The sequence below is a fragment of the Pelodiscus sinensis genome, chromosome 16 (assembly GCF_052426305.1).
Source record: "Pelodiscus sinensis isolate ZL-2025 chromosome 16, ASM5242630v1, whole genome shotgun sequence".
Taxonomy (NCBI): Eukaryota; Metazoa; Chordata; order Testudines; family Trionychidae; genus Pelodiscus; species Pelodiscus sinensis.
The window spans coordinates 13,938,360-13,952,417 of record NC_143067.1 but is presented as its reverse complement, the minus strand read 5'-3'; the positions used below and the strand labels follow the sequence as shown (position 1 = coordinate 13,952,417).

The 14,058-nt window shown below is 41.3% G+C and overlaps 1 protein-coding gene across 2 annotated transcripts in view; it reads left to right on the top strand.

Annotated features, from left to right (window-relative positions):
• SEC24A (SEC24 homolog A, COPII component) overlaps positions 1-14,058 on the top strand; it is a 66,376-nt gene that overhangs the window by 22,193 nt on the left and 30,125 nt on the right. For both annotated transcript variants that reach the window (XM_025181212.3, XM_075900399.2), the window contains exons 7-11: positions 1,472-1,574; positions 2,799-2,925; positions 4,751-4,860; positions 7,219-7,331; positions 8,660-8,778. In XM_025181212.3, coding sequence (XP_025036997.1) covers positions 1,472-1,574; positions 2,799-2,925; positions 4,751-4,860; positions 7,219-7,331; positions 8,660-8,778 — 572 coding nt within the window. The remainder of the gene's footprint in view (positions 1-1,471; positions 1,575-2,798; positions 2,926-4,750; positions 4,861-7,218; positions 7,332-8,659; positions 8,779-14,058) is intronic.

Below are 14,058 nucleotides of genomic sequence, written 5' to 3'. Positions count from 1 at the left end.
ACCTCCGACTGCCTCGCAGCACACTGGTGTGCCACAGAACACAGTTTAAGAAACACTGATCTAGGCGGTGCTTCTTCCTGCTGTGAGGGCAGGGGACTGGACTTGATGATCTCTTGAGGTCCCTTCCAGTTTTAGTACCTATGATTAAATGAAAAGTGGCATCTTAATTAAAATAATGAAAGATGAAAACTGGCTTAATTTTTAAATTTAAAAAAAGATGAGTAAAATACACATCAGGGTGCAAATGCATGAATTAATCTGGTCTTGACACCTTCAAGATACTAGCTATATGAACTCATTCTTAAACTATTCTTCAGTCTCTTTTTGTACTTCAGCAAATTTCTGGTATTGAGTTGATCAGAAGAGAATGAAATGCAAGTCCACAACAGCTTTTATTGCTGTCAGTCACCTCTGTCCCCCTCAAATGAGAATGAAGGTTCATATGTTCTTTCTAGAAAAATTGCTTCTGGGAACTTTGTAAGGTCTTAGAAGTTTGTTTGACAGTGTAATAGTTGATATCTTATATAAACAACAAAGTCATCTTCTAAACGCTATTTTTAGAACACTTTAGGTAGATGTTCTCTCTCGTTTTGCCATTTGTCAGAGATCTAAAAATATGTTTTAGAGTAGTTTAACACCTATCCATGACCTCATCTTCCCTTACAAAATAGGGATTTCCTTGAGTGTAACCTTTTTTTTCCAGTATATAGACTGGTTAGTTATCTAATTTTTCTCCATTCACCTCAACATAAGTATTTCAAAATATAATACATATGTTCAGCTCCTTTATATCCATTAGACAAAGATTAGTGTTTTGAAGTGCAGAGGTTCTTCAGTTCCAAGGCCAACGACTTGGCCTTTTCCTGTTAGAATATGTAACTAAAGTGCTTTTCATTATACCCTCTACACAGAAATACAAACAAAATACAAACCTGCGTTTAAATAATCTTAAATTGATAAAATGCATCCCCACAGTGGTTTTTGTTGCGTTATGGAAACATGGGTAAAGGCGTCTTTCTTTTGAAGCCCTTGGATAGATGATAGAACCCAAGAGATACAACTAGCAAAAAATAAAAGTTAAAAACAGAAATAGAAATAAATAAAGTTATGTATGAAAGGTCCTTTAACTATCTGAAAAGTCTAACTTGGGCTTAAATAGACTGTAAGTTTTGTATTTGTAGCAGAATGTGTTTGGGGCCACTATACTTATTCTGCTCAATCAATTGTATACAAAATACAGTTATGATTTAGAAAAAACAAGGTATGTATGATGATTATGCCTTAGATTCAAACAGTTCAGGTTGACTTAGTAGCTTTGGCATATAACCAGAGAGGGTATTTTGTTAAGAAATAGCAGTTCACTGCTACTAACTATGAAAAGAAATATACAGTATAAAGGATGCAATGTACTACTTAAAAACAATGTTATTCTCTTAAAGTCTCTGAAAATAACCCTTTATCCTTCATGTAGGTTGTTCCGATGTACCCTGACTAACATTCCTCAAACTCAGGCCTTATTGAATAAAGCCAAACTTCCTTTGGGGCTCCTGCTTCATCCTTTCAAAGACTTATCGGTATGATGAAATATTAAAAGCTTTAAATTACTGTAGTGTCCGCTATATCTGTTCTAGAGTTCAATATTAGATAACTAACAGAGGTAAATCTGTCAGCTAATCTTGGCCCAGAAAAATAAAAACTTCCCTTAGAAAACTGTCATCTTGCTTCTGTTCTGTGAAAACCACTGTCATTTTGTTAAATATCTGCCCCTGTTTCAGTCCCTAGCCTCGTTTTAAATGCTATTAGAAGCTCTGAGGTACAGTACAGTGCACAAACTATAACAAAGCGAGTCAATATATTTTGGTATAGTTTTTACGGTTTTATCTAGTCACATACTGGCTGTCACCATTGATTTCTTCATATACTCAAGTCTCCTGAGTGCTAATTCTTAACTAAATTAGGAACTAAAATTCGAATGGACTCAGCCACCTTTTAAACTACATAGTTCTTGAATTTAATCTGCTTCTATTGCTACTTTCCAGATAAGTGTGCTTTTTGGTGACTTCTGGAGTCAGAAGGGACTTCTGGAGTCAGAAGGAAGGCAGTGTGGATTCAATTACTATGAATTTATGAGAGTCACACATAGGGATGTTAAAACGCATTTTTTTTGGGGGGGAGATATGTAACTGCTGAAATTTTCAGTGATTACATGTTTACATGCGGGGGGGGGGGGGCAGCTCACAAAGCTGGCTTCCACTTGCTGCCTCCCTCCTCCACATGTTGCCATCGGCTCCCTCCCCTCCGCTGCCGCTGATACAGAGGCAGCAGCATGGATGTGGGGAACCTTGCATGTAACCGTAGGCTCATCGGTTAACTGTTTAAACGTACACTATCACATTCTTAGTCCCACAGCCTGTTACTTCCGCAATTGACTTATATTTCTAGAACACTTTTATGACTTCTATTTCTGCAGTGTTGAATTGGGGGTAAGTCTTCCCCAACTCAGTTTTTGTAAAATAAACTGGAAACACAAAATTAGACATGCTGATTGAGAGGTTTATCATCATTTTGAAACATACACGGCTAAAAAGATTAGAGCCTGAATTCAGTCAACCTTTCTAACAGTTAAAGTTTTGGCGGCATCCCTATATGGATTAGGGATACTTTTCTTCCTTGATTCTGCTTCTTACGTGACTGTTGCATCCAGGCTGGCAAACTTGAGATCACAGAAATTAGTATTACTGTGGTAGATATGTCATCTGTATCTTTGGGATTTTAAAACAGAAGTTCCTCTTTTCCAGCAATTACCTGTGGTGACCTCCAGTACAATTGTGCGATGTCGTTCCTGCAGGACGTATATTAACCCTTTTGTCAGCTTTCTAGACCAAAGGAGATGGAAATGCAACTTGTGTTATAGAGTGAATGATGGTAGGTTTTAAAACCAGGAGCCCACTTAAACATGCATGTCAACTTTTGAATTGGACTTCTACATACATTCCCCCAATACACTTTGATCCTGACATCTGAGCTCTGCTGCTATGCTTCTAGTCATTCCCAGATCAGGATTGTGAGTGATCAGGGCTTGACAAACCGCGACGAAATCTACCGTAACTTTGTGAATATACCCCGCACCCGAATATGCCCTGCGGTTTTTTTATTTGAGTAAAAAAAAAATCTTGTATACCCCGCACACGAATATAATCGGTGGGATATACAAGACTTTTCTGTGCTGGGGGTATATTTACGGTGCGGGAGGGTGGGGGAGATTAGCCACTCACTGCCCCAGGTTCCAGCGCAGCCTCCAGGCGGGGGAACACTCATTCCACAGGTTCCTCTGCAGCCGCAGGAAGTGGCAGGGGAGCAGGAACCACCAGCCTCTGGGCGGGGGAGCGCTCACTGCCCAGTTCCTGTGCAGCTGCAGGAAGGGGTAGGGGGATGAGCACTCCGCCGCCCCTTCCTGCGGCTGTGCAGGAACTGGGGGGGGTGAGTGTTTTCCCGCCTGGAGGCTGGCGGCTGTGTAGCCACAGGAAAAGGCGATGGAGAGCTCACCACCTGGTGAGTTTAAAAAAAAAAAAAAAAGCCTCTGTAAACCTGCACCTGAGTATACCCCGCGGAGGAGTGGTGGTGGTGGTGGTGGTTGTAAAAATGAATATAACCCGCAGGTTATATTTGCTAAAACACGGTACTCGCCAGCCCCGTATTGTGCATGCGCAGGCTGCCAGTGAATGGGGCAACCGGCTGAAATCTACTCGCCACAGGCGAGTAGATTCACTGATTTGTCGAGCCCTGTGAGTGATAACTAGGGACGTTAGTCCCCATAAGCTCATTGGGTAGTCGAGTGGAGTACTTCACTACTCACTTCTCTCCCCTCTATGTATGAGAAGCAGCTGGGGGGGAGAAGGGGGAGAGACAGCAACCTGTGCTGAGGGGAGCTGGCTTAAAAGCCAGTTCCCCCCAGCACTGTCTCCACGATGCCACCTGCCCCCAAGACCCCTCCCACCCCACTACCTCTATTGGAGGCAGCCATGGGGGGATAGGGGAGGCTACTGAGAAGCATCCTCTGCCCATGGTAGGCTGAAGCTCACAACGGGCAGAGGCTGTTCCAGCAGCAGCCCCGTCCACGGGGATCAGCCTCAGTTTACAACAGCCAGCCCTAGCAGCCATGAACGGGTCTGCTGGATTTTGCACAAGCTGGGACCGAGCAGTTCCAGCTCGTGCTGGTCTGGGACACTGCCTCTGCATTTTAAATGTAGTAAGAACACAGAGGCTCTTACTACATTTAAAACGCAGCACTGCAGCACGGATGGCTCCCAGAGCTGGCGTGAGCCAGGTTTGCTCAGTCCCAGCAGCAGCTGGCTCCAAGAGCTACCTCCGTTGTGGCTCTGCAGAGTAGCCTCTTATTGACTAATCGTGTAGTTGATACAAACTGTATCAACTACATGATTAGCCAGATAACTGCAATTTAACATCTCTAGTGTAACAAATAATGGGATTGTGCGATGTAGGAAGACTTCCATTATGGATCATTATGTGATCGCTAAAAAAGCTTAATTGAGTTTGAAACAATCTCCAAATGTGTGATACTGTAGTAACTTGCTATCCTACTAGTACCCCTATGTTTCCTCTTACACATTATCACATTGCAGATACAGCATCATTACTTAGACATGTCTGTGCAAAATCCTACCACTTTTAATATTAGTGTATGTTAGTGTGAGCTGTGATAAATACAATATTTTTCATTTGATTGTAGTTCCTGAAGAATTCATGTACAATCCTGTGACAAGAGTATATGGAGAACCTCATAAAAGACCTGAAGTTCAAAATGCTACTATTGAGTTCATGGCTCCCTCTGAATACATGGTGAGAGTTTGTTCACTTTTTTATTAAACTTTTATATTGCTTTAATGTCTAGGACCTCAGTAGGAAAAAATTCCCGATTGTGCTAGATGCTTTGCAGATTCCCAGTAAGTAAGGTAACAGAGTGTGTTTGAGTAATTCTGCAAGATGTGCTTTTCGGATAGCATTATGTAACTTCAACATCTGAGTTTATTGCAAATATTATTTTGTACGTTTATATCAGAAAATGTGTTAGTACTGCTAGGTTCCTAATGAAGAAAGCTAAGGTATTCCACTGGGCTAGTGCATCTAAACAGTTCTCGCTCTAGTATAGTGTTCATCAACTGGTTGATCGCTATTGACTGGTTGAACCTGAGGAATCTCACAGTTGATCACAATTGGCAGGCTTCCTACCTGGCCAGTGTGGCCCGGTGGGTGGGTGGGTGGGGCAGGTGTCTTGGCCCCCTTCAGCTCCCATTGGTTAGGGACACGGAAATTGGCAATGGAAACTGGGGGAGTGGTTCCAGTAAAGAAGGGCAGCACGTGGAGCCATGTGCCCCCAGACCACAAGGGTGCATTGGCCCCTTCTGGGAGTGTCATGGTGCTGGGGCAGGCGGAGAGAGGGGAGGTTGAGCGGGGTAGGACCTTGGGGAAGGGGCAGTGTAGATCTTGGGTTGCTCTTAAATTCAGAAAGTGATCTTGGGCATAAAGGTTGGAGGTAACTGTTCTAGTGGCTGGTTCCTGTTTGTTTAGCCTGCTGTCTCAGCTCAAGTGGTAGAGACCTGTTTTTCATAGTTTTGAATCCTATAAATCCTTCTTTTTAAACCATCACAGTGTCTGAATGTGTTCACACCTAAGATTTCTTACACCAAGAAAACATTGTGCTGAAGTTGTTTTACATTCGTTTAATATGACAAATTGCACACAGCCATTGCTTGCACTCCTGCTTTTGGTAGATTAGTAAAAGTCATTTGATTGTTCTCACCCAACAGTGCATTTGAGATTGATCAGTTTTGCCATCTTCTGCAGTTATAGCTATGGGTGACAGTGGTTCTGCACCTGTTCTGGATTAAAAGTCTTAAAAGGGTAGCTGTGTTAATCTGTAATTTAAAAAAAAATAAACAACTAGTGGTCCTGTAGCACCTTAGAGACTAACAAAATAAATATATATATATATATATATATATATATATATATATATATATAGTTGTGCCAACAAAAGCTCATGATAGTATATGTATTTTTGTTAGTCTCTAACGTGCTACAGGACCACTGGTTGTTTGTCTATTGTGGATTGTGATCTTGAATTACGACACATTTTTGGACCACCCCTCCTATATTAAGAAGTGGTTGCTGTCTCTCACTCTCATGAACCCCAGTGTGTTCAGAACTCCTAAGTTGAAAACTTGTGGCACAGGACACCATGAACTAGTTTAACGTGCGTGGTTAAAGGCAAAGAATCTTAACATAAATTGTGGTTCTATTTTCTAAATATTAATGTTTATTTCTAGTTTATAGTAACTTTTTTAATATTCTAATGAAAAACATTAGAAAGCTTAGACATTGTTCCTTGAACTGTACTTAAGATAGTATACTTGTACTAAAGCCACTGAGTAATAGACCAAGAGTCCAGTCCTGCAACTGTTGCTCACCTGAGTTACTCCTGTTGACTTCAGTGAGTGTTTGGAGAAGGGTTTCAGCGCTGCTGCTCCTTAAGCATTACCAACTAAACGAATGGTGATGAACAGTATCATTGTAATTGCACTTTTCTAAAGTAACTGATTGCCATCTAGATTGGAAAATACCAGTTCTGAGAACTTGGAGGAGACAGCATGTTAAAGGGACATTGAATCAATACATTAAAGTAGAAATGAACTTGTTCAAAATAATATATTTAGATTTTAAAAAATTAGTACTTTAGAAAGCTAATGTTGATATTTATATTTTTACTTATATTATCTCAACCTTGATGATGACTGGTCACTATTCTGGATTGCTATCAGGATATTCTACTGTTTGAATTACAATGGAATATTTGGCAATGCAATGTTTAAAAAAGTCCCTTGCTGATCTTTAAATTACATTCTTGTTGACTCTGGATTTTATAAAATCTTATTTTTACAGATATCCGCATCAGGCCAGTTTTGATCTGACAGTTTCACTTTGTCAAGGACTAGAATTTATCCTATGTGGTTTTCCTCTGTATTTCCTACTTACCCTATTTTGAACGATCATGGCTTATTTGTTCTCTATTACACAAATTAGAGAGATTTCTGTTTTGGGAATGCGTTCTGAATGATGCAATGTAAACCTACAATATAACTAATAAATGAACTATGAAACTATATGGACATTAAAAAACGTTGGTTTTTTTTTTTTCAGCTACGTCCACCTCAACCTCCTGTGTACCTCTTTGTGTTTGATGTCTCCCACAATGCAATTGAGACAGGATACTTGAATACAGTCTGCAAGACCTTGTTAGACAATCTTGACTTGTAAGTTTTGGTTCTTTTATCAGAATTTAATCTTTCTCCTCCCCCTATATTTCCAGTGTTTTCTGTGTGGACTTTTTTTTTGGTGATTTGTGAAATTAGTTTAATATTCTGTGGACAAGATTTTAATTCAGTCCATTTTTAATCCAGAGAGGAAAATTTTCAAAGCCTTAAACTCAGTTTTTATCAATTGTAATTGTGTGCTCAAACCCTGATTTTTAAAATGTATGTGCCAGTCTGATTACACACCTTGGTTTTGATTTATAATGCAAAACATTCATAAGAATGTCATAAGTTTGCATTGAAACTATGGCTTTAGAAACAGTAATTCAGTGTGTACTCACAACAAATGCACATACATATCTATAAAGCTTTGCATGAGAGACAAATTGGGTGAGCTAATATCTTTTACTGAACCATCTTCTATTGATGACAGACAAACTTTCAGGCTTACAGAGTTTTCAGTTTGTAGCTATTCCCACTAAGGACTTGTGTAATGCTTCACATCTTTAAAGCTCTGTGCAAATGTTCGGTAAGAAGCTCTCTGTTTACCTTGGAATTTCTCCCTTTGATTGAGGGACTTTTTTTGGGAGGGGGGGGGCTTTCTGGAAGTGGAAGATAGGTTATATGAATCTTGATTCTGTCTTGTGTTAGAGCAGTGGTTTTCAACCTCTGGTGTGTGGACCCATGCAGGTCCACAGACTTTGTCGAAGGGATCCACGAAAGATGACTCTGAACATAAAGTTTCAGATCCAAGGAAAGGCATTTCGTTCTTCTGATCAGTCAAGGGTGTGTGAATACCTCCACATACAGGTCAAAACCAGAGGTAGTGATATAAGAGAAGCCCATAGATGAGCATCCTTTCTCTCACTGCATCAAATGCCATGCTGAGCATATGGAACATTTGTATTTGGTTTCTGTTCAGTCAGTTTTCAGGCTCAGACTTTTATGTTACGCTAAATTTCCATGAGGATCTGCACTACCATTCAAAATTGTTTAGGGGTCCACAAATGGAAAAAAGGTTGAAAATCATTGCTATAGATTGAGTCTCAACATAAATAATGTCAGTTTAGTGCTATAAAATACCTCAAAGGCAAGCCATGAATAAATTTAGTACTGCATTTGTTCGAACTACTTGTTGGGTAGGGGGAGTGAGTATAAGCATTAGCCTGAGAATAATGTGATGAATATTGCAGAAGCTGTATTTCCCAGCAGGTATAAAAATGTCCCTCCACTTCATGTCATTGTAATAGCTCTGAAAGAATGTGCTTGCACTTAAATAATGTAGGGTAACTAAATTTGACTTGCTGAATCCTGTTTCTGATTTTTAGGCTTCCTGGGAACACTAGAACAAAAATAGGCTTTATAACATTTGACAGCACAATCCATTTCTACAGCCTTCAGGAAGGTCTCTCTCAGCCTCAGATGCTAATAGTTTCAGATATTGAAGGTATGTAAGAATAAGTTCTAAACTGTGTTTTTATAGAACAATACCTAATGATTTTGACATACTATGCTGGCACAGTCTAAAACTCTAAATACTAAATTGGGTGAACCAGTGTGTCTGGTATTAAATTAGGATAGTGACATAATTAGGATTGCAGAAACTTAAGTGTAATAAGATAATTGATGGAACATGGTAATAATGCGTACAAAATGTATAGGAATTACAATAGTTCACACTGAGGGAATAGCACTAAAGGTTGACAAAAGAATAGTCAAATACAGTAAAAATCTTACATTTAACTCTTAAGGATAGAAATCACATGCTTGGGCAATAAGAACATAGCAGTAGTAGTATGCTTACTTTGCAGAATGGGGACACTGTGAAATACTCCAGGAGTGTAGAGTGGCTCTGAAGCAGAAAACTCAATAATGATAATAAGAGATTTCAGCTAGCCTCATATTGACTGGGAACATGTCACTTCAGGAAGGAATGCAGAGAGAAAATTTCTAGACTTCATAAAAGACTTCTTTGAGCATCTTGTCCTAGAACTTAGAAGGAGAGAGGCAATTCTTTATTTAGTTCTAAGTATGGATGTCAACATGTAATTGAGTGTGCGATTAACTGATAAGCCTAGTGCCCCTCCCTCCCCCATGCCGTATCACAGGCAGCAAGGGCACGTGATAAGGGAACAAGAGCCAGTGCTGGGGGGAACCAGCTTAAAAGCTGGTTCCCCGCCAGTACTAGCTCCACAGTACCGCCTTACCCCATCCTCCCCCCCCCCCCCCAATAGAGGCAGCAACAGAGCAGACAAAGGGAGCTTCCATGAAGTAACATCTATCCGCAGGGATGTCCGAGCTCCCTGTGATCAGAGGCTGGTTCCTGGCAGCAGCTCGGACCCCTTGCAGACAGGGGCTGCTGCTGGACAAGTCTCTGTCCATGGCCAGCCACAGCCAGAGGCTGCTTTGTGGCAGTCTCTCCCACCTCCTGCAGCAGCCTCTGTCCGTGGGGAGCTCAGACCTCTGCGGACAGGGACTGCTGCCACCCTGTGCTGCTGCCTCTTAAAAAAACTTAACTTTAAAAAAGAAAGAAAAGAAACTACACTAAAATGAGTTAATTTTTGTTTGACTAGCTAACAGGAACAATCACAAGGGTGAAATGCCTGCACATTGCATAGAAACTATTGAAAAACACCTTCAAAGAGATTCAAACTATGTGTATACCCTACGTAACAAAACTCCAAAACATGTTGCCATGACTAAACAGAGTAAGGGAGAGACAGAAGGCATTCTTTAAAAATTTTAAGTCAAATCCTTCTGGGGAAAATAAAATCCGGCAAGGCAAGTGTGAAGTATAAGGCAGGCCAAGAGAGAATTTGAAGAGTGCCCACAAAAGCTCGTGATACCATCTACATGTTTTGTTAGTCTTTTAAGTCCTACCATTCTATTTGTTGTGTTTTAAGTTTAGCCCCCCCCAGAAAAGTACATTAACAGCAGGAAGCCTGCAAAGTCAGTGGAACCACTGGATGATCGAAATGCTAAAAGAGTACTCAAGGAAGGTAAGACCAATGTGGAGAAGCTAAATGAATTCTTTCCATTGGTCTTCACTTCACAGGGTATGTGGGAGATCCGTCCACCTGAGCCATAAACAGCAATAAATCACCAGGTCCAGATGACGTTGACCCAAGAGTTTCAAAAAAATGAAATTGCACAATTACTAACTGTAGTATGATAATAGAAATGTAGCTGTGTTAGTCTGGTGTAGCTGAAGCAAAATATAGGACTATGTAGCACTTTAAAGGGAATCCTCTGAACTGTCATTCATGCTAAAATTCGACACTTTACGTCTGAGTCTAAACAAAGGATCTAGTTATCTTACCCATTACAAAGATAGCTTCCCTAATTATCACCTCTAATATCATTAGCCCACAGACATTCACCTTCCCCCCACCTTCCCTCTTCTGTACTGAAATTTGATTTGTCCTTTTCATGTGTGTTCATTTTTTAAAATTATATCCTTTGGTATATATGGTTGTGACTATTTTCTTCCACTATTTGATCTGAGGAAGTGGGTCTGGCCCACGAAAGCTCATCATCTAATAAACCATCTTGTTAGTCTTTAAAATGCTACATAGTCCTGTATTTTGCTTTAACTGTAATATGAAATTCCCATTTCAATCAGTCTCTGTAACTAATAATTTTTACAAAGGCTCCAATAGCGAGCCTGGCAATTACAGGCTAGTAAGCCTCACTTCAGTACCAGGCACTTTTCTTGAAATTAGGCCTAAGAACCAAATTATCCAACAATTACATAAACACAACGAATTGGAGAAGACTCAGCATGGCTTTATGTAAAGGGAAATCCTTCCTCACCAGTCCACTCAAATTCTCTGAGGGAGCCAGCAAGATTGTATAGAAGCACGATCCAGTCAAAATAATGTACTTGGACTTTCAGAAAACCTTTGTCAGAGTCCCTCACCAAAGGCTCTTAAGCAAAGAAAATCAATGGGATAGGTGGTAGGTTCTGTCCTGAGCTAAGACAGGAATCAAAAGCAGGAATAAATGGTCAGTTTTCACAATGGAGAGCGGTAAACAGTGGAGGCTCGTAACGTGGTGTAACTCACCACTGCAGTGTCTTCTGCTGGTCACTCCAGGAATCAGCTTCACTCAGCGACGAAGCACCCCCTTCTGACTGGTGTGTCTCGTATTGTAACTTGTTTATGTGTTAAATAGGTTATCAAGCCTTGTGAATAAGGGAACAGCGGTGGATGTGGTATACCTAGACTTTAGTAAGGCATTTGACATGACCTTCTTATCAATAAACTAAGGTGTCAACTTACAGGGCCATGGCCAAACAGGATTATGGATTCACTTCAACACAGTCAATTAGGGATAGTTGCTTTTATTAATCTCACTACTTCACTGCTATTTCAGGGTTAATACTGCCAAATGGTTATACAGCTACCGCAAAGTGACACATTAATAAGCACCGGCATAGCAATGCATAAGAGAGTAACAGGCACTTGGAAATGCTTACGCCCCTTCAGTCTGCAGGGAGTCCCATTCCTGTCACCTCGCAGCAAGACGCAGTAGACGTGGCTTCACCTGGGGGAATCCAGGGCACCCTCTGAGGCTTACGTCCTTGGTGAGACTCACTGGGCATGGGACTCTTACACTAATATTCCAGTTGTTTACCGGTTGTGCGTGCACTGGCTCAACGTCACTCTCAACATTCTCATGAGCTGAGACTGAGTTCAAACTTGTTTACAACTTAGTAGTTTCCCAGCTCAAGTGCATGGGTTAAAGCTGATGAGGGTCAGCTGCTGTTTGTGCTTGCAGGGTCCCAGGCTATGTACTTCAAGGATGGAAACTTCCGTCCTAGCCTGTTAAGCTGTAGGCCACACAGATTGGTGTTTGGAGGATAGGGTCATAATTCAAAATGATTTGGACAAACTAGAGAAATTGTCTGAGGTAAACAGGATGAAGTTTAATGAAGACAAATGCAAAGTAGTCCACTTAGGAAGAAACAATCAGTTTCACACATATGGAATAGGAAGCGATTGTCTAGGAAGGAGTACTGCTGAAAGGGATTTAGAGATCTTAGTGGACCACAAGTTAATCATGAGTCCACTGTGTGACACTTGCAAAAAAGCAACTATTATTCTGGGATGCATTAACAGGGGTGTTGTGAGCAAGACACGAGAAGTCATTCTTCTGCTCCACTCTGACTTCATTAGGTCCTGATTAGAATATTGTGTCTAGTTCTTGGCACCACATTTCAAGAGAATTTGGAGAAGGTCCAGAGAAGAGCAACAAAAATGATTAAAGGTCTAGAAAACATGGCCTATGAGGGAAGACTGAAAGAATTGGGCTTCTTTAGTTTGGAAAAGAAAAGATTGAGGGGAACATGATAGCAGTTTTCAAGTATCTAAAAGGATGTTACGAGGAGGATGAAAAATTGTTCTCCTTGTCCTCTGAGGATAGGACAAGAAGTAATGGGCTTAAATTGCAGTAAAGGAGGTTTAGGTTGGACATTAGGAAAACCTTCCTAACTGTCAGGGTCATTAAGCACTGGAATAAATTGCCTAGGGAGGTTGTAGAATCTCCATTACTGAAGATATTTAAGGGCAGGTTGGATAGACATCTATCAGGGATGATCTAAACAGTGCTTGGTCCTGCCGTGATGGCAGGGGACTGGACTTGATGACCTCTAGAGTTCCAGTTCTAGGGTTCTGTGATTCTCTGACAATAGGACCTGCAGCCCTCTCCTCTGTGTTCTGCCCTGATGCGGTGCCCCCATGCTCTGGCGTCCTCCCCCTTAGGTAATCCGCAACCCCCTGTACCCACCTTACCTCAGTGACCTTATTGCTAGTCGTATTCTAGCCCCTTGACCTCAGGGGCAAACTGCAATCTGAAATGGCCACTTATCATTGGCCTTCTCCTGCCCTGGCTGTCTCCCTGCAGCCCTAGTACCCTCAGAACTTGCCTCAGGCCCTGCAGCCTGGAAGTGAATTCAGGCCAGAGTTCCACAGCTCTGCCTGCCTTTCCCCAGCACTGCGTTGTCTCAGGAAGCTTCTAGCTTCCCTGAAACCCAAGTCCTTCTGGTTCCACAGCTGAAGCAAGAATGAGTGTTTTCCTCCACCTTAGGAAGCCCTTATTTTTACAACTCCAGCTGGCCCTTAATTATCTTCAGCCTCACCTGTGGCTGCCTACCACTCAGCCTCCTGCCTGCCCACCTCCTCTCCTGAATGTAAACATGTAATTGCTAAAACTTGTAGTGGTTACACATTTACACAAATACACATTAGTTGAGATCACTGTTTATGAAAGGGATAGAAAATGAATCTCAAAAATCATGATGCCTCCCTCTATACATCCATGGCATGCTCACATCTTGAATACTTCATGCAGTTCTGGTCACTGTCTTAAGTAAAGGTGTATATTAGAATTGAATTAGGGCACGACATTAAAGATGTAGAACAGCTTCCTTTCAGAAGAGATTAAAACTGAAACAGTTCATTTTAGAAAAGAGATAACTAAGGGGGGGCATATGGTAGAGTCCTATAAAATCACGAATAGTGTCAAGCAAGTAAATAGGGAAGTGTTTATTCCTTCACAATGCAAGAAGTAGGGTTACCTGGTGACATTAATAGGCAGCAGGTTTCAGTTAAACAGCGGAAGCACGGCTTCACATGCCAACTGCCCAGGACTGATCAAGCAGCCAGTGTGGCTGGCTGCATGGCTGCTCTAGTCACTAGTGGCTGGTGTGGGAGGCCCCAGAGCCAGC